Source organism: Euprymna scolopes, chromosome 14, assembly GCF_053919585.1.
Source record: "Euprymna scolopes isolate OS-2025 chromosome 14, ASM5391958v1, whole genome shotgun sequence".
In the NCBI taxonomy this organism is placed as follows: domain Eukaryota; kingdom Metazoa; phylum Mollusca; class Cephalopoda; order Sepiida; family Sepiolidae; genus Euprymna; species Euprymna scolopes.
Genome location: NC_136495.1, coordinates 85,790,351 through 85,812,274, shown reverse-complemented (window position 1 = coordinate 85,812,274; position 21,924 = coordinate 85,790,351). Strand labels below are relative to the sequence as shown.

General features: G+C 33.5%; 1 protein-coding gene across 1 annotated transcript; it reads right to left on the bottom strand.

Moving 5' to 3' along the window:
- Window positions 1–882: 882 nt before the first annotated feature.
- Window positions 883–1,287, bottom strand: LOC145292767 (uncharacterized). Its single transcript, XM_080138804.1, has one exon. The coding sequence runs from the start codon at window positions 1,285–1,287 to the stop codon at window positions 883–885; it is 405 nt and encodes a 134-aa protein (XP_079994930.1).
- Between the last annotated feature and the right edge of the window lie 20,637 nt (window positions 1,288–21,924).

Genomic DNA, 21,924 nt, shown 5'->3' with positions numbered 1-21,924 from the left:
GATCATTCGGAACCTGTACCTTAGTGTCTTTTCTTTCAAGTTTCTGAGGCAGGTGTTTGAGACGTCTTCAAGAGATCGATCACTAAATATCCTGAGTAGAGGTTTATGGTCAACAGCGATGATCAAGTCTCTGCAGCCTAGCACAAAATACCTGGCTTTGTCTAGGGAATCTGCCATTGCCAGTGCTTCATCCTCAATAGGTGCATAGTGGGACTCGGCTGGGTGGGTGAATCTGCTGCCCGTGAGTGTTATCTTCCATCCAGTTGGGCAGCAGAATGGTTCACTCTTGATACATGTACAGTGTTTTTGTAGTAGCCAGAATCCTATTCCCGATTTGGACCAGTCTTGCCAAACATGTGGTTCTATCGGGGTCAAAGATATAGACACCTTCTTCAATTTCTTCAACAATCTGACCTTTTGACTCATTGAATAGTGTTTGGAGGTGTTCCATTGGAAGGGAGTGCCTGGCTTCAGAAGATCATGGAACGGTAAAATGCTGAATGCGTATGAGACTTGGTTCACCAAGCCAAACCATGATCGCACATCAGTGATGTCCTTCAGGGTTGGGAAGTCCATGATGGCTTGTAAATATCTACGACAGGGCCTGACATCATTGAGAGTGATTTCAAAGCCTGCGAATTCGACCACATCTGCTCCAAAGACAAACTTTTTGGGGTTGAGCGTTATCCCGTTTCTTCCGCAAACATCAAGCCAGTTCACGGCTTGATAGAAGCTCTCCTGTAGGTCGTCAGCCCACAGTAAGGCATCATCAACACACTTTGTCTTGTTTGGAACATCAGTCACGATCTCGTCATACCGTCTTGTGTAGCCATCACCTGAAGCTATGTAACCCTGTGGTGCCGTTTTGTATCGGTATCTCCCCTATGGTGTTATAAATGTGGTCAGATGTCGATTTTCTTTGCGTAGAGGGACACTGTGGTAGCCATTCCAAGCATCAAAGACTGTCTTTTTCTTGCCATTAGGCACTGATCGAGCTTGAAAAAATGGGAACGGTGTGTGATATGTCTCACGGGTGGCATGAGCATTGAGCGCCTGAAAGTCCACTGTACGTCTAGGCTGGCCATTCTTTTTTGCACATATCACCATTCGATGACACCATGTGACAGGTTCCCCGATGGGGACTGGTTCCAGAACACCTAGTTGTACATCTTGATCGAGGCCTTTTTTAACTGCATCTCGCCAGTGTAGCGGGACAGGCACTGGTGTATGGTGAACGAGAGGCTCAGCGTTGGGGTCGACCATAAGTTTCATTGGTGATCCATCCATCAGAGGCAGCGGCTGATGTTCACATGTGTTTAATGTGCTAGACCTGTAGTAATCAAGCAGGTACTCTTATAGTTTTTGGCGATTCTCTTCTATTGGTGGGAATGGTGGAGCACTCGGAGGCGGGGGTGGTCGTTGGCGAAGAGGACAACCACATGATGCTTTGTTCTCTCCTTGCATGGCTGCTGCATGGTGTTGTGGAAGCCGTACTCTAGGAAAGTTGTCGCCAATGATTCTAAGAGTCACACAAGCTTCTCTGCTAAGAAACAGTTTGTCTGACGAGTCTGTTAGATAGGTCATTTGCCTTGTCTCCACTTTAGTACTGTTGATTGTGTATGAATATCTCAGAATCATGGCTCCGAGGATCTTGATTCCATCATTATTTGCTGTGCGCATATGCATTGTCACTAGAATAAGGTCCGATTCAGACAATCCAAGGTGGTGAACCACTTTTAAACCGGTGAGGCAGCGCTGGCATCCTGTGTCAGCCATAGCAGGTATATTTGCAGACACTGACGGAGCTGACAGCTACATTCCGAAGGCTGAGTAGTCCTCAGGAAGGGCTTGCACAGTGATGTTCACAAATGGTTGAGGCTTTGAGTTTCTGCGTACCCATGTGCCTGTCATGCTGTTGAAAACGTGATGATCTAGTGGGACACTTTGTTGTTGTCTCTTCTGCTTGTGAGTGATTTAGAAGAGTTTAACGTGCACAATGAATCAAACACTGCACTTTCAAGGTGATGTTCTCGATGGCAAAGTTCACACCGATGACCATAAGCAGGACCCCGAGTCTTACGGATTTGTGCAACACTTCTCTCGCCATGGCCGTGTTTACCACAGTAAGAGCACATTACTTGATTGTCTGTGCTTAGTGTTTGCTTTGATTTTTTATATGAACTAGCCACCTCAACCGAATGTGAATCAAGTAGCCTTGATGCTGATCGTTTTCCTGCTTCCTTAGCTTCGACGAACTGGAATACTTCCTCTAGGGACATGTTTTGATTCTTATCACCAAGCAGGTCTAATTGAATGTCAGGATCTACAACACCTCCCGCATAATTGCGTCTGTGTATTTCACTTTTGTGTCACAGTTAGGACAGTCAATAACAAATTTACAAATGTCCGCTTGTCCCCTGAGACGTGCACCAAAGTTTCTGACTGACTCGTCACAGTCTTGTTGCATATTATGCAATGTTACACGGGCTACCATTGTGTTTTCTTCACGAACAGCCAGCTTACGAATGGCAGCCAAGATATCGTCCACCGATTTTTCAGCTAGTTTGCCACCTGTTGTCCTGGTGAGGTCTCTGCGAAGAGGTTCATCACAACACTCGAGCAGCTGTATAACTTTGTCTTGACCATTCAGTTTTGTTGCAGTCATGTATTCTGTCCAGTGGGATAGAAAGTATGCCCAGTCCTCGTTTGTGCCAGCGGCGGTTACAGTGGGTCACTTGACTTTCTCCATTGTTGCAGTAAATATCGGAGCAGATCTGTGAACATCACTGTGAGCTGTCATGAGTGCTGCGACGATAGCTGGATCCAGATCATCAGTGATGTAATCACAATCAGGGATTGGACACCGTACTGCAGGCATCGTTGCAATTGTCACTGTATCTTGATCATAAATAAGAGTCTGCTTTATTTGTCAATCTTTATTCGTTGATTAAACAATGATCAAGATCTGAAAATAACAGAAACAGAAACTGCGATAAGTACACATGTGACTAATAAACAAATATGTATGCATGTACCATAATTGTCTGATAATCCTATAAAAACAATATTATACGAATTAATATTCAATAATAACCGCATGGTTAACACCCCTATATCCAGGATAGTATGGATCTGTCTGGCACTTTGTAAGCCATATATTTGTTTTCGAGCAGAGAGCACATGTGTAGTTTCATCTTAATATTGTGACTCCATAATGGGACTACAACATTGACAATGTATGGATTTGTAAAAGGACCCACAAGGATCTCTTTTGGATAAACGATCAACTTCTGGTCAACTAACTCATATTTTTCTACTTTTTTGTAAAAAATAAAGATTGGCTCCACAAAGAAACAGAAACAACAGAAAACGTCTTCACCTCGGAAAAGTTTATTTTTCAAAAAGTTGTGAGTAGAAAAAATGTACAACGCTGTCTATTGCTAAAGAATTAACCTAATTCATTTCCAACTTTTGGTTTGTGCAAGTCAAACAAATTTTTCAAATTTGAAATAAGTCATTTTTATTGCCCTAGAATTTTGTTTTCTTTATCCAAAAGCCTTTACTTTTAAACTGTTTATTGAAAGTGAACATTTTTGGTTTCAAACATACAAACGAAAAAAAAAAAAAAAGAAAAAAAAAAGAAGCTAGCTTTTTCTTGCTGACTGGCTGACTTTCACTTGTGCAAATACTTATATTTTTCCTCTTTGCAAGAAGCCATTTTCGTTTTACAGTATATATATTTGAAAAATAAAAATTTATTACTGTGATCTAAAAATTTCTCTGTCAATAGTCTGCATTATTTTTGTTTCCTAATGAGAAAAAAAGTATATCCACTCTATGAAGGACTGAAACCACATTCACTCCATTACGAGAATCCAGGACAACAATGTGGATACTTGACTGGATTTTTGCTACGAAAAAGGATTTCAATTCTTTTTATTATTCTAAATTCTTCTGGACTCAAAATTCTTCATATCCCCCCCCCCTCTCTGTGGAAAATTGAACATTATTTTTGTTAAAACCACATGTACGTGACTTTTGTCTTTTCGTGAATATTAATTTGGCATTTCTCCTCCGTAAATTTGTGTATTTTCTGTTTATCGTTTCTTAGACCCAGATTTGTCTTGTGAGTTTATTTATTTTTCAAAATAGCTTTTAAGGCAATTTCAAAAGAGCTTTTAAGGCAATTAGTTAAAATGATACGGTTACAGCAAACTCAGACTTTGGAATTACAGAAACAAAGAGAAGAAGAAAGAAAAGAAAGAGAAAGAAAAGAGGAAAGAAGGCAATTCAGCGAAAAAAATAGTGAAAATGCAGTCACAGGCAAAGAAAAAATAATAGCGAAGAAAGACAGCAACAAGTCAGACCAGAATGTTTTTTCCCAAACTGCAATCTGGTCAGCATTAGAAACATTTCACTATCATCCTGAAGAGAATTGGACTTTTGAAGCCGATTTTTGCAGATCTGGTGACGTATTCAGGATTGATTATAAGTCATAGAGCGAGCAGATGAAGGTTCGTCTGTTGATACAAAAATTGAAAACTGCAGAACATAATAAGTTCATGGTCTACATCATCCCTAAACAGATGAGTGAATTGTCAACGAGGCATTGAAATCTTTGATGGAATTATACTGGCCAAAAGTCAACTTATTTCATAAAAGATGGAGATGCATCAACTTGACCCGCAAAGAAGACCAAGATTACACCACTTTTGGTTCAGTTGTAAATAGACACTGTGACAACTCAAGACTATTCTCATTAACGACCGACAACTTTAAGGTCTTGATTTTCATTCAAGGCTTAGTGTCAACCAAGAATGTTAAACTCAGATACCAAGCACTAAACAAATTGGAAAAGGAACCAAATATAACCCTTGAACAATTTGCTGAGAAATGCCAAAGAATCATCTCAGAGAAGCAAAACTCTAAAAATATAGAAGAGGTAGGTGTAGCACACATATGAAAGGTACGAAGTAACAAAACATCTTACCCTGGATTCAAAAATTTGAACTCTGGGACTCGACCATTAGTGATTTTTGTCAAAACTAAAGACCTGAAAGAGTTGTTCCTCATACAAACTAAGCTGCTGTAAAAAAATGGAGGCACAATTTAAGTTATAAAACAATGCCACCCCAGTCTTCGAGAAGACTCAGCATACTGTTTACTTCTATACAAAAGATTGATACAGAACTGGACAGACTCGTCAAAGCAGGAATTTTGACTCCAATCAACTACAGCAAGTGAACTTCCCCCACCGTGTATGTAAGGAAAAAAATCAAAGGATATCAGAGGCTGTGCAGACTTCTCGACCAGGCTGAATGCAACACTAAAGGATCATCATTACTCGCTACTCAGCCCCGGGAAGTTTTATGAAACTAAATGGAGGGAAAATATTCTCAAAAATAGATCTGAGTAAGGTTTACCTACAGATTCCCGTTGAGGAAGAAAGCTGAAAACTTTTGTGCATTACCACTCACAAGAGACTATTTAAGTCCAATAGGTTAGCTTTTAGAATCAATGTTGCACCAGCTGTTTTTCAACAAATAATCGACACAATGGCCTTGATTTTTCCGTCAAATACTTGGACAATATTCTTATGAAAAACAAAATTCTAGAGCAACATAGAAGACACGTTTTTGAGGTGTTCAAAAAGATAAACCAGTACGATTTCATTTTTAAAGTTGAATTTTTCCTTGATCAAATAAAATACCTAGATAGGAATGGTAGACGGCTCAATCCAGAAAGGTTCATAGCAATAAAAAATATGCCTGAGCCACACGACATAACAACACTGCAAAGTTTTTTAGGCCTATCTAATTATTATCAAGCCTTCATTCCTCATATACACACACATTGTGCACACTTTTAAATGAACTACTAATGAAGGACAATGTTGGAATTGGATAATGTTCGAAAATCTAAAAAAGGTACTCTCATTGGAACTATTTCTGACCCATTATAACCCAGATTTATACATTATCATCACAAGTGGCACAAGCATATATAGAATCAGCGCGTGTATCCTACATAAAATGCCCGACAATTATACGAAACTGATAGCACACGCATCAAGAACCCTACTACCTGCGGAAAGGAATTATTCTCAGATAGAAAAAGAATCCTTAAGCATTATTTTCATGGTAACAAGATTTCACAGATTTCTCCATGGACGACATTTCAAACTTTAAATAGATCACAAGCTCGAAGAAAGGATTGCCTAAGCATATGGCAAACAGACTCCAAAGATGAGGAACAATTCTACTAAATTATGACTTTGATATGGAGTTCCTTCTGTCAAAGAATTTAGGACATGCAGACGGGCTATCCCAGTTAATACCAAGGAATGGTGAACCACTTGAAGCCTTGGTGACCGCATCACTATAATCAGAGTGAGATTCTAGTTCGATCCTATGTAACACCGTGAAAAAACTTCCTGTTACTCTAGACGATAAAAGGAAAGAAGCCGAAAGCAACGATTTCATAAGAGAAACCAAGGAAAACTGCAGACTGATGGACAAGTAGCAGAGGTTTTCTCACCATACGACTAAGTATTATTATATTGGGAGAGAGTAGTTGTTCCAGCGACCCCCCCCCCAAGAAAATCTTAAAGGATTTTCACACGGGACACCTTGGCACCACAAGAATGAAAAGTTTAATGTGTTCATATGTATACTGGAAAAACATGAACAAGGATATTGAAGAAAAGGTGAAAGCATGAAGAGGATGTGCACTAGCTGCTAAAGCGCCACCAAATCAATTTAGCCCATGGTCCAAAGCTGATTAACCCTGGTCATGGATACATGTGGACTACACAGAACATCATAGCAGTGGACAGCTTCTCTAAGTGGCCTGAAGTCTTTAGGTGCAAAAGCCCAACTACTGATTTCACTATAAAAACTCTTCATGAGTTATTCACACAGTTCAGAGTGGATGACTGTTTAGTGTCAGATAATGGCACTCGGTTTACATTCAGGGACTTTAAAGAATTCATGAAGGACTTTCAAGTGGACCACATCACAACTCCAACATACCACTCCAGGTAAAACCGACAGGCCGAAAGATTTGTGGACACCTAGCAAAGGGCTTTGAAGAAAGCAAAGAATACTCCATCTGAAAAAGCGTTGCAACAATTTCTTCAGGAGTCTCCGGCAAAAGTAATGTTCTTGAGAAAAATATGGCCAGTCCTTGACAAATTGTGGCGAAAACAAGTAAAACCCGCAAAGACAGACAACTGTTCCCAAGAAGAATTACATGCCGGAAGAAAAAATATTCTTTCAAATGCACAAATATATTCTGGGAGCAAGGAACAATCAATAACATGATCGTTCATATGGTCTACATGGTGGAAGGACTACATTCCACACATGAGAAACACTTGAACCAGATATGCAATGCACTTAGAACGAGTTAAGTTGAACTTCAGTAGAAGAAAAGATTGTGGACCTACTGTATGATGCATTTGACCTGGAACCCCTTAAAACTAGTACCAAAATATGTCGTTCTATCAGAAAAAGAAAACTAACAGACTACTGTGAGGTCAACCCGAGAAAAAAAGATATATATATTTTGAGGGAATAAATCTTCAGAGAGGAGTGTTCTGGGGTAGTGAACACACTTACATCCGGAATAGAATGGATTCGTCTGGCACTATGTAAGCCAGACATTTCTGCCTTCAAGCAGAGAGCACACATGTAGCTTAACTGCCAGCAGTGAACAACAACACTCTTTCACCTTAATATTGTGACCCCTAACAGGACACCAACAACACGTTTATCATACAAATCGATATTACAATTACTTGATCATACTATTAGATGTTCAAGAATAACTTTATTATACCAACTCATATACAACAATAACTTTATTATACAAATTGATCTTACAAAATTAACTTTACTACACCAATTGCTATACAAAACCAACTTTATTTTATTAATTGATATACAACAATTATTTTATTATACCAATTAATATACAAAAATAACTATATTATACCAATTGATATATACATATATTGATTATACAAGAACAAATTTATTATACCAATTGATATACAGCAATAACTTCATTATGCCAATTGATATACAACAATAACTTCATTATACAAATTGATATTACAATAATAACGTTATTATACCAATTAATATGCAGAAATAAAGTTATACTACCAATTGATATAAAACAATATCTTCATTATAACAATTGATATTCAACAAAAATTTTATTATACTAATTGATCTCCAACAATAAATTTATCGTTCCAATTTATAGTCAACAATGACTTTATTATACCAACTGATATACAACAATAATTTATTATGCCAATTGATATACAACACTAACGTTATTAGACCAATTTATATTCAACAATAATTTATTATACCAATTCATATACAACAATTAATTCATAACCCTAATTGATATACAGTAATAACAACATACAAGTTGATATTCAACAATAATATTATTATCCAAGTTTATATTCAACAATAACTTTATTATATCAATTGATATTCAACAATAGCTTTATTATACCAATTGATATTCAACAATAACTTTATTATACCAATTGATATTCAACAATAACTTTATTATACCAATTGATATTCAACAATAACTTTATTATACCAATTGATATTCAAGAATCACAATTATACTAATTGATCTTCACAAATAACTTGATTATAATAATTGATATTGAACAATAAAATTTACCAATTGATATACAGCTATAACTTTATTATACCAATTTATATACAACAAGCCTTTATTATACCAATTGATATTCAACATAAATTTATTATACCAATTGATCTTCAATAATAACTTTATTAAGCTAATTGATATACAGCAATGATTTTATTATACCAATTGATATACAACAATAACTTATTATAGCAATTGATATTCAATAATAACATTATTCTACCAATGGATATACAACAAGAACTTTCTTATGCCAATTGATAGTCCACAATAACTGTATTATACTAGTTATATAGAACAATAACGTTATTATTCCAACAGATATGCAAGAATAACTTGAATATACAAATTAATATTAAAGAACTATTATAAGAATTGATATTCAACAACAACATTATTATATGATTTGATATACAATAATCACTTTATTATACCAATTGATATTTAACAATAACTATATTATACTAATTCATATACAAAAATAAAGTTTTCACACTAATTGAAATACAACAATTACTTTATAATACCACTTGATCTCCAACGATAACTTTATTATACCAATTGATATTCAACGATAAATTTAATACCGTAAATAAATTTAATACCGTACTTGATATACAATAATAAATTTATTATACCAATTGGTCTTAGAAATATAGCTTTATTATACTAATTGATATACAAAAATAATTTAATATACCATTTGATAGTCAACAATAACTTTATTATACCAATTGATATGAAACAATACCTTAATTATACCAATTCATATACAACAATAAATTAATTACACTAACTGATGTACAATAATAACTTTATTATACAATATTAACTTTATTTATAAAATAATATACAACAATAAATTTAGTATCGCAATTCATATACAACAATTAATTCATTACACTACATTACATACAGCAATAACTCTATTATACAAGTTGATATTCAACGATAACTATATTATCCTAGTTTATATACAACAAAAACTTTTTTCCATTTCATATACAATAATACATTTATCAGACCAATTGATATACAACAATGATTTTATTATACCAATTGAAGTTCAAAAATAATTTTATTATACCAATTGATATTGAAAATAACTTTACCATACAAATAGATATACAACAATAACTTTATTATACCAATTGATATACAACAATAACTTAAATATATCAATTGATCTTCAACAATAACTGTATTATACCAATTGATATAGAACAATAACTTTATAATATCAATTGATATTCAGAAATAGCTTTATTATATCAATTGATATACAACAATAACGTTATTATATCAATTGATGTACAACAATAACTTAATTATATCAATTGATCTTCAATAATAACTTTATTATACCAATTGATATACAACAACAACTGTATTATACCAATTGATATAGAACAATAACTTTATTATATCAATTGATATTCAAAAATAGCTTTATTATATCAATTGATCTCCAACAATCACTTTATCATATCAATTGAACTTCAACAATGACTTCATTATACCAATTGATATTCAACAATAATATTATTATACCAATTGATACACAACAATAACTTTATTATATCAATTGATATTCAACAATAACATTAATTTATCAATTGATATACAAAAATAACATTATTATATCAATTGATATACAACAATAACATTACTATATCAACTTATATTCTACAATAATTTTATTATATCGATTGATATACAACAATAACTTTATTATATCAATTGATATTCAATAACAACTTTATTATATCAATTGATATTCAACAATAACTTTATTATATCAATTGATGTACAACGATAACTTAATTATATCAATTGATATTCAACGATAACATTGCTATATCAACTTATATTCTACAATAACTTTATTATATCGATTGATATTTTACAATAAATTATCATATCAATTGATATTCGAAAATAACTTTATTATAGCAATTGATATTCAACAATAACATTTTTATACCAATTCATACACAATAATAAATATATTATAACAATCGACCTTCAACAATTACGTTATTATACCAATTGATCTTCAACAATACCTTTATTATATTAATTGATATTCATCAATAACTTTATTATATCTATTGATATTCAACAATAACTTTATTATATCAATTGATATTCAACAATAACATTATTATATCAATTGATATACAACAATAATTTCATTATATCAATTGAAATACAACAATAACTTAATTATATCAATGGATATACCACAATAACTTTATTATGTCAAGGTATATTCCACAATAAGTTTATTATAACACTTGATCTTCAACAATAACATTATTATATCAATTGATATAGAACAATATAATATCAATTGATATTCAAGAAAAATTTATTATATAAATTGATATTCAACAATAACTTCATTATATAAATTGATATTCAAGAATAATTTATTATATCAATTGATATACAACAATAACTTTATTATATCAATTGATATTCAATAATAACTTTCTTATATCTATTGATATTCAACAATAACTTTATTATATAAATTGATGTACAACAATAACTTTATTATATCAATTGATATTCAACGATAACATTACTATATCAACTTATATTCTACAATAACTTTATTATATCGATTGATATTTTACAGTAACTTTATTATATCAATTGATATTACACAATAACTTTATTATATCAATTGATATACCATAATAACTTTATTATATCATTTGATATACAACAATAACGTCATTATATCTATTGATATTCAACAATAACTTCGTCATACCAATTGATATACAACAATAACATTATTATACCAATTGATATACAACAATAACATTATTATACCAATTGATATACAACAATAACTTTATTATAACAATTGATATTCAACAATAACTTTATTATATCAATTGATATACAACAATAACTTTTACCAATTGATATTCAACAATAACTTTATCATACCAATTGATATTCAACAATAACTTTATTATATCAAGGTATATTCTATAAAAACTTTATTATACCAATTGATCTTCAACAATACCTTTATTATATCAATTGAAATTCAACAATAACATTATTATACCAACTGATATGCAACAATAACTTTATTATGCCGATTGATATACGACAATAACTTTACTATACCAACTGGTATTCTACAATAACTTTATTATACTAATTGATATACAACAATAACTTAATTATACCAATTGATCTTCAACTACAACTTCATTATACAAATTGATATGCAACAATAACTTTATTATACTAAAGTATATTCAACGATAACTTTTTCATACCAATTGATATTAAACAATAACTTTATTATACCAATTGATATTCAACAATAACTTTGTTATATCAATTGATATACAAAAATACCTTTATTATATCAATTGATATTCAACAATAACATTATTATATTAATTGATATACAGCAATAACTTTTTTTATATCAATTGATATTCAACAATAACTTTATTTTATCAATTGATATTCAACAATAACATTATTATACCAATTGATATACAGCAATAACTTTATTATACCAATTGATATTCAACAATAACTTTATTTTATCAATTGATATTCAACAATAACTATATTATGCCAATTAATATACCACATTAACTTTGTTATATCAATTGATATTCAACAATAACTTTATTTTATCAATTGATATTCAACAATAACTTTATTATACCAATTGACATACATCAATAACATTATTATACCAATTGATATACAACAATAACTTTATTATAACAATTGATCTTCAACAATAACCTTATTATATCAATTGATATACAACAATAACTTCATTATACTAATTTATATACAACAATACCTTTATTATATCAATTGATATTCAACAATAACTTTTTTATATCAATTGATATTCAACAATAACTTATTTATACCAATTGATATACATCAATAACTTTATTATATCAATTGATATTCAATAATAACTGTATTATACCAATCGATATTCAACAATAACTTCATCATACCAATTGATATACAACAATAACTTTATTATATCAATTGATCTTCAACAATTATTAGCCTCCTCCCTCTTTTCGTCAAAATATTTGAGTCCATAATTAATCAAGCTTTACTCCACTACCTTACAGTTGCTAAACTTCTGTCCGACCATCAATATGGATTTAGGCAAGCCAGTTTTATTGTAGATATCTTAACTGTAATCTTTGAACGTATGTACCATGCACTGGATTAGGCCGAGGAAGGGAGGGCAGTAGCCCTAGATTTATCTAAGGCTTTTGACAGGGTATGGCATGATGGTCTTCTCATGAAAATCAGATCTTATGATATTACTGGATGAATACTTAACATAATTAAATTCTTTTTTAAATAATAGAAGAATCCAGGTTGTCCTCGATGGTCGTACATCTAAACAATATGATATAAATGCAGGTGTACATCAGGAGTCAATTCCTGGACCTTTATTATTCCTGATATTCATAAATGACCTCCCTGATAAAATTGTCTCTGAGATGGACATATCTACTGACGACATCATGCTCTATAACAGGCATGAGGGGGAAACGAATGAACACATATCCAAGGCAATAGCGGAAACCTTAAACGAAGACCTCCTATCTGTTGTGGAATGGGGACAAAAATAAATGATAACATTCGATGCTGCCAAAACTAAGCTTGTTTCCTTAAATAATTACAAGAAACCTTCTCAACTACCAATAATTATGGCTAAAGATACATTACCTGAAAGTACTATGTTCAAACTCCTCGGCTTAACGTTCACAGGGAACATGAGTTGGAACAATTACATTGAGAGCAGCTAAGGCTGTTGCGAGGAAGGTGAGATCTCTTTACCATGAAAATTACTTATGCCTAAAAGTATTCTGTACCTCTATAAGGCCACCATTCGTCCATGTATGAAGTATTGTTGTCGTATTTGGGCTGGTACATCTGCTACTAGTCTCTCACTTCTGGACAGGCTTCAAAGAGTCGCCAGCCTCATAGGTCCCAAACTGTCATCTAAGCTTCAACCTCTGTCCCATCGACGAAATGTTGAATTCGTCTCACTGTTTTACAAATATTTTAATGGTAGATGCTCCAATAAACTAGTCCACTACCTTACAGTTGCTAAACTTCTGTCCCACCATCAATATGGATTTAGGCAAGCCCATTTGTACTCACTCGATGTAAATACACCTGACAAACCCGGCAAGCAGCAAAGTCCCACCTCTACACAGTAGAGATCCCCAGATGTCAGAAATAATAATAGTTTCTTCCCCAGAACTGCTAGACTTTGGAGATCCCTTCCAGATTTCTGCTTCCTCAACTGTACTGACATGCAGAAGTTCAAGTGTAATGTGAACAGACATGTTGCTGCTCAGCTCCCTACATAGTATCCTTGCAACTTATGTCCCAGATAGTAGCCCCCTACATCAAAGTGGCACTGTGCCTTGTTTGGGGGGAAAATGTACTAAAAAAAAAAGAAAAGATATTCAACAATAACGTTATTATACCAATCGATATTCAACAATAACGTTATTATACCAATCGATATTCAACGATAACGTTATTATACCAATCGATATTCAACAATAACGTTATTATACCAATCGATATTCAACAATAACCGTGACAGTCTTATAATATCAATACTTATAACCCAACATAATTATATACTATTCAGAGAGGAGTCGGGTGTCACCAATCTGAATAACTCTGCATAACTGGAGTTTCACAATGATGCAAAGTTGAATGAACAGATGTCGCCAACCTTCATTGCTTGAGAACTTTAAAAAACATAGGAAGATTTCGATTAATAAAAGAAAATCATTTAAACAATCTTGTATATTTTCTTTTTTTTTAAATATTTATTTAAATGGTAAATCACTTGTAAATGAATAAAATAAAACAACAAAAATAGATATCGCTACTATTATATAAAAGAACTGTGTGTGTGTGTGTGTGTGTGTGTGTGTGTGTGTGTGTGTGTGTGTGTGTGTGTGTTCGTTCCCTATGAATTCGAAAACGGCTGGATCGATTTTTTTTAAATTTCCCAATTTCCCATGAAGGTACTTGATGTGTCTGGGAGTGTATTGCTAGGTGTTATATCGGAATGCTAAATTGATAATCCAAAATATCCTATAAAAGGAAGTCAGATTTTGACTAAAGTTAACATCACACGTGCATTTGAGAAATGTTATCATTACACAAGCAGAAAATCCCAGCCTATAAAATCAACTGTAGATGCTTTTATAAGTCACAGACGCATTCAAAATGAATGTTCCTTTTTAGGGCACAATTGAACGATGATACTTGACTTTTGTAAGTTTAACTTTAATTCCAGTTATTATGTAAAAATTTTTTTTATAAAATCAACAGTTGGTTCTTTGATAAGACTGGAGCACATTCAAGATGAATGTTTCTGTTTAGAACGCAATTGGACCATGATACTTGACTTTTGCTTTTTAAACTTCAAGTGAAGCTATTATTTACAGATAATTTTATAAAATCAACATTAGATTCTCTACAGTACAATGTAGACTACGATGTATTGTGGACTAAGGGTTCCCCAAACTTCAGGACACCATGGAGCTCTGAGTAGGGCAACTTTTTTCACAAAGCACTAACAAAATAATTTCTAAAATAAATATGAAAAACATTAATTTCAAATTTTAACACTAACTATATATTAGACTAATGATAACCACTTTTGTTTTTGATTAATCAAAAATTGTTGCATTTTTTTGTTTTCTTTGTCATCCTGAAACTTTTTACACCTGTATCATAACTCTTAACAGTAAAAAAGATCAATAATTAAATGTCTGCAGCCATTTAATTTTTCCATATAAAGCATTTGGTTCTCTTTAAGAAAGGGCTTCCAGAGCCCCTAACTTCAGCCCTAGAGCTTTGTGTAGCCCACTATGGGAAACCCTGGACTAAATTACTGTGGGGAGGCATGTGAATCTTCCTCCCAGTATACTGCGGGGCCGGGAGTCCTAACTAGAGCAGGCAATGAATCGATTTGATTAAAAATGGGTGATTTCACCGATTTCCATGACAATAAAAGTATGGGAGGGTGGAACATTTATTGATCCTCATTCAATCCCGATGGACAGGATTCACTTTTAAACTAATTAACTGAACATTATACATTTTGGAACACAGATACTAAATGAAAAAGAATTCAGCTTGTAGAGTGGAAAGTTTGTTAGTTGAGTGTTGGGTGTTGCTGAGTCGGCCATGTATGTTTCTGATTTGAATTAAATAAGAAAAGGGTTACTAGAGTTTGAAATAAAATTCTAACGCCTTCTCTACAATAATATAAATCAATCTTTACTTAACAGAAATATAATACAGGAACTTAAACAGATGTTGGTCTAGCAGGTATGTATTATAGTAGAAAAGTAATTGATTCCATGTTGGTCCACCTCTTTCTCCACATGCAGTGTAAGGACGCCATTATCATTATAGTAGTAGTATGTAGAACTGATATAAAGTAAGTTTATAAATTACCTTCCTGTTGTTTGTTCATTACAAACTGACCACAAGGATTTGAACAAAGGAGAAATTATGGCTACCTTCGATCAGTTGGAATTGTTTGATAGTTCAAGTGAACAATGAGACTAATATATTGAATGTCTAGAACACTTTTTCGAAGCAAATGATGTTCTGGGATACAGCTCACGTGGCAGAGTTAAGAAGCACGTTCAAAGATTGTCATTTTGGAACGTTTTTAGACAAACTCATAGTAGAAGTAAACAAGGACAACATTTAAAGGCGACTACTTGCAAAGAGTGACACAATCGTTTTTAATGAAGCCCTCAACACAGCGGTCAACATGGAATTTGCTTCCAAACATTTACGAGGCATTCAAACAAAAAAATGAAAGTAAACAAAATTTTTTGCACCACCACAGGCGGACAAAAAAAAAAAAATAAAACAAGAGAAAACAGAGGACGGGTAGGAAGAAGAGTGTACCCATTGTGGAGTATCACACAAAGCAAGTAAGTGCCCTTTTAGATATGTCACGTGTCACGACTGTAAGAGATGAGGACACATAGCGGATAAATGTTTTAAATTAAACATGAAAAAGAAACCCACCAATATTGTAAAAAAAAAAGGATTCAATGGAACAAATGGAAGTGGGAGGCATGAACTTGGTTGATTCTGAGAAAGTTTACATCATAAATAGAATCATCACCGGAAAATCACCCTATTATGTAGATATCAACATTTGTGACAAGAGAGTGTCTATGGAGATAGACACAGGAGCATCTGCAACGATAATGGGACTGAAAATGTGGAAAAAATAAACAATAAAAGGTTGCTGGATCCCACAAAAGTATGTCTTAAGTTTTATATGGGAAATTGCCTCCATATGACAAACAAAAGTTACAGTGCGGTTGGACAGACGTTAGTTGGAATTATCGTTTATTGTGGTGGAGGGGGATTCACCCACACGCTTTGGCAGAAACTAGCTTCAAGACATGAAGTTGCCATGGCAGAAGATTTTTACAGTGCAGACAGAGAAGGAGGCAGACCAAAACAAATTGAAAGAAATATTAAAGTATGAGGTTGAATTCTATGGGAAGTTCGATCAAGTGAAAAGAACCTATGCCATTTTGTATGTAGACCCAAAGGCAAAACCTGGGTATTTCAAACCAAGGTCAGTAGCTATTTGTTAAAAACGAAAATAGAAGATGAATTAGGGAGTATGATATTGTGAGTATCCCGGCTTGTGGGAGTCAAATTGTGAAAAAAGGACAAGACACGTGTTGACTACAGCTTGGTCGCAATTAAACCGACAAGCAAGTCTTATGCTTATGTAAGATAGATAACTCTTTGGGATTATAGCTTTTAATTGTAAACATTACCCCCCCCCCCTTCTTGGTGGGATGAATTGTCTTTTTTTTTAAATATATATGTTACTTCATTATGAAATCTTTGAGTCTGGCTGGGGGCAGTTATTCCTGTGGCGGATTTCGTCTCAGGAGCTGGTTAGTCACTGGTGTTTTGGGTATTTCACAGTGCTCTTCTCGTGGGTGTGGTTGTACTCACCCTCAGACTTTTCTCAGACTTTTTGCTTTAACAGTGAAAAGTTTCTAGTAACTTGATAATTTCCTCTCTGCACAGTTATCATAATGCCTTTTATTTTTGTAACTGTATAAGGCTTGGGTGGTGACAGTTTTTTCTGCTTCTTCTGTCTGATCAAGACTTTGTCACCTAGGCAAAGGGGTGTTGGTCTTGTGGTTTTGTCTGCATATACTTTCATCTTCTCCTTTCTAATCATCTTCTTTTATGCTATCATGCAGTGGCCTTGGTGTTGGTTTCTCAATGGTATTCAGTAGACCAATATTCATTTTTCCGCCAGTACAATCCTCAAAAGAAGAGATTTTTGTGGTTGTATGGGGAGGGGCTCTTAATTGTTTTAGAAAATGAGGTAACTGGGTTTTTCAGTTGTAACTTTCCACTGTAGTAGTGAGTATATATATTTTTAGAGTGCGCATAAAATGCTCCATCTCTCCATTTGCCTCACGCAATAGAGGTGTAATTCTTTTGCATTTGAAACCTACTTGCATGGCAAAGTATCTAAAATCCTGTCCTTGAAATGGGGGACCATTATCAGACTTTAAGACTGTTAGATACTCTTGTCTGACGAAGGTCATATTTAGGCGATATATGACTGTACTTGCGGATAATGAGGGTATTAACTCAACTTCAGAAAATCGGTTGTAGTCACTAATTGTGACTAGCAAATAGTCTCCAAATGGAAAAGAACCTGCGAAGTTAATTGAAATTTCAGTCCATGGAGTGAAGTGTGTGGGTTCACAGCGCATATGTCTTGGGTTTGAAGCTTGGCAGAGGATGCAGCCATGTACTGTTTCTTCCACTGACTTATCCTGAGAACCACACCTTTTCTCTTATCAACTGTTGGATCTTGACAATGCCTTGGTGTTATTGATGGGCTATGTCGGCTGGCCTTTTCCTTAATTTGGAACAATCACAAGATGGTGTCCTCGAATGATGAGACCACTATGCACTGATAGTTCATCCTTGAATGGAGAAAAACTTGAAAGCTGCGGATCATTCCATCGTCCATCTGCAACTGCAGCCTTCATCCTTTGTAATAAAGGTTCCTTCTCTGTAGCTTGTTTAAATTCTTCAAGAGATTTGGGTATGGTGTTCTTAACTACATACCTTATGCAGGCTTCTGCTACATTGTCTTTTGATGGTACGTGATGTGGGTGACGACTGAGATAGTCTGCAGGATTCTGGTCATCTTTCCCTTATATATAAGTAGAGATGAAAATGTTCAGCTGCATACTCAACAACTAGCATCTCTCTGGGAGTACCGCTGTCCTACATCTGTAAGAGCATAGCATAGTATCTTTCCATTTTGCACCAGAACTGCACCTAATCCAACTGAGGGTGCATGTACAAGGATGCTTGGTCAAAGTATGCTATGACTTCAGCTTCTGTCAGAGCTTCCTTCAGTTTGTTCACAGCTAATTGTTCTGTATCTGATCATCTCCATGTTGTGTCTTTCTTTGTGAGCTGTCTTAGCGGTTCACTAATAGTGGCATAGTGTGGATTAAATCTAGCCACATCTTGTGTCATGCCCAAGAATGATCGGATTTCACTGATGTTGTTGGAAGTTTGCATTTTATTATGGCAGAGATTTTCTCTGCGTCAGGTGCAGTGGCGGCTCATGCCTAAGATTAGTGGGGGTGCCGTTTTAAAGAAAATACCTATTGTTTTAATATTGTGTAAAAATAAAACAAGCATAAAAAATATAATTTATACGTATGCACACGTATAAAAATACAATAACTTAAAGGAATCCTAAATAGATGTAAATATTTTAAATATTTTACTTATTACATTCATTTGAAAGTAAACTCCATTTTTCTTGTTTTAATTTGTGAGAAAAGATTGATAATTTTCTCCTTAACTTCTCAATGACTGCTGAAGAACTTTTTTATCAATTGAAAGCACTGCAAGTTCACTTAGTCTTTTGCAACCCATGTTTTTTTTCTTTTCAGAGTTGAAAAACAACGTTCTACCTCTGATGTAGTCATGGGAATTGTCAAGATAATTTTTATGAGTTTTGTGATTTCACTAAGAACATCGTTTAAATTGTTTTCCAAAATAAATTTCAGATCAATTACTTTGCAATATTCATGGATATCTGACCTACTATAAAATATTTCTAGCTCAGTTTCAAACTTTTCTTTGTCACTCATGGGATATGCTTCAGTTGTCAAGGATATCTCTTCTGTAGGTAGTTTTTTTCTTAAAACTAACAAAGCTTATCTTGTAAAACAATATAGCAAGTATTAAATGTTTAGTTGAAGAATATCTGTCCGTTATATCAACAGATATATAGTCACACAGTTCTTTAGCTTCGCCCTTGAGTGTTTGTGAAGGATTTTCACAGTATTTGGTGTTTCTTATCTCTAAAATAGCAGTTTTGAAATTTGTTATGTATTCATTGACTTTATATATGCTAATTTCCCGAGAAATAATTTCAAAATGAGACATAATTTTATGAAATAGCTCAAACCAAAATATGAAATTTTCATCGTTCAAATATTTCAGAATTCCTGTCGCTTCTGCAATGGTCTCATCTACATATGATGTTGACTGAATTTATTTCAGTGACAGTTTTTTAATGCTTGAACATTTTCATGAACTCTATGATAAAGTTCCACCTTATGGCGGATGGAGGTAGAATGCTTACATCCAGATGCTTCTTGAGAATGTGGTGATCTAGAAAAGAAAGTCGGAATAGCCAAATGTTTAGAGATAAATATTCTAGCATTTCGTTTAATGCTTGCTGCATTCCTCATTATTAAATTAAGTTGATGTGCATAACAGTGAGTGAAATGCGCATTACTATAAACTGCTTTTATTTTCGCCTGAACACCAGCTTTTTTGCCTTTCATGACATTTGCATCATCAAATGTCTGAGCTATTAGTTTTTGACGATTCCCTTGTACGATTATATCTAATTGTTGTAGAATACGTTTTGATATCCCATCAACGGTTTGGTTTTCTGGAATAAAGAATCCCCAAAAGCGTTCAAGTATTTTTTCATCCAAGACGTACCGTAAAACAATGATCATTTGTGTATGTTCAGACACATCTGCTGTATCGTCAGCCATGACAGCTACAAAGGAAGCTTTACTAATTTCTGCCCTTATTTCATCACGGTATATTTGTAAAAGACAGTCAAGTATGTCATTCTGAATAGTCTTGGAAACACCTTTGAAGACATTACTGGTTTCTAAGTGATTCTTTAAATCTGGATCTAATTAAGATGCAAAATTTAAAAATCCTCTAAATACACTTGGATTTACTGAATCATCTGTTTCATCATGCCCTCGTAAGGGAGTTTCAAAGTTCCCACAAAAGAAAATACAATCTATTATTTTAGATAAAATTTCACGGTTCTTCTTAACATTCATGTTATGATGATTGATTGAAAGTCTGTAGGCCTCACTAAGTTTTTCTTTAATATTTATAGTCCCACAAATTGATAGGGAAACTACAGTGTCAACGTGCTTCTCATGCTTTTCAGTTCTATCTTTCATTTTGCTAATAGTTCTGAAACTATCTTTTGCCCACGTTACATCACCCCCTAACAAGAAACAAGGAAAACAGAACAATGTCTGTTTTAGTTCACAGCTGCAAAGCAAACTTTTCCGTCGGTACCATTAAAGCTACGAATATACACTTTGTTGTTGCTAATGCCTGGCTGAGATATTTGAATATCAGGCGTTGAACGGCTTCTTTTCTTAATTTCAACTTTATCATGGAGAGACAGCTGTGAAAACTCAATCTGTTGAAGTTCACTTACTGTCGCAGAAGTTATTTCTTGCAAGGAGGCCATGGTTAAATTCTGTTTATATCAACTGTGTTGGGAAAGGTAAGTACTAGGTAGTCTATTAGTAGAATATCAATTAAGGTAGAAGGAATACAATATTTATGTGATCCGCTTTTTGCGATTCAACTGAACCGGAAGTTCTAACTGAGTTGAATCATACTTTTATAACTTTCAGGTCACAGATTTTTATTAACGAAAAAAGTTTTACTATTTAACAACGGTTTTATTTATAAAAAAACTTGTTGTTAATTAAAAATAGGTGTATAACAAAATAAGCTTGTCATTAAAATTGCTTTTTTTAATACAAATATTTTTAACTTTGC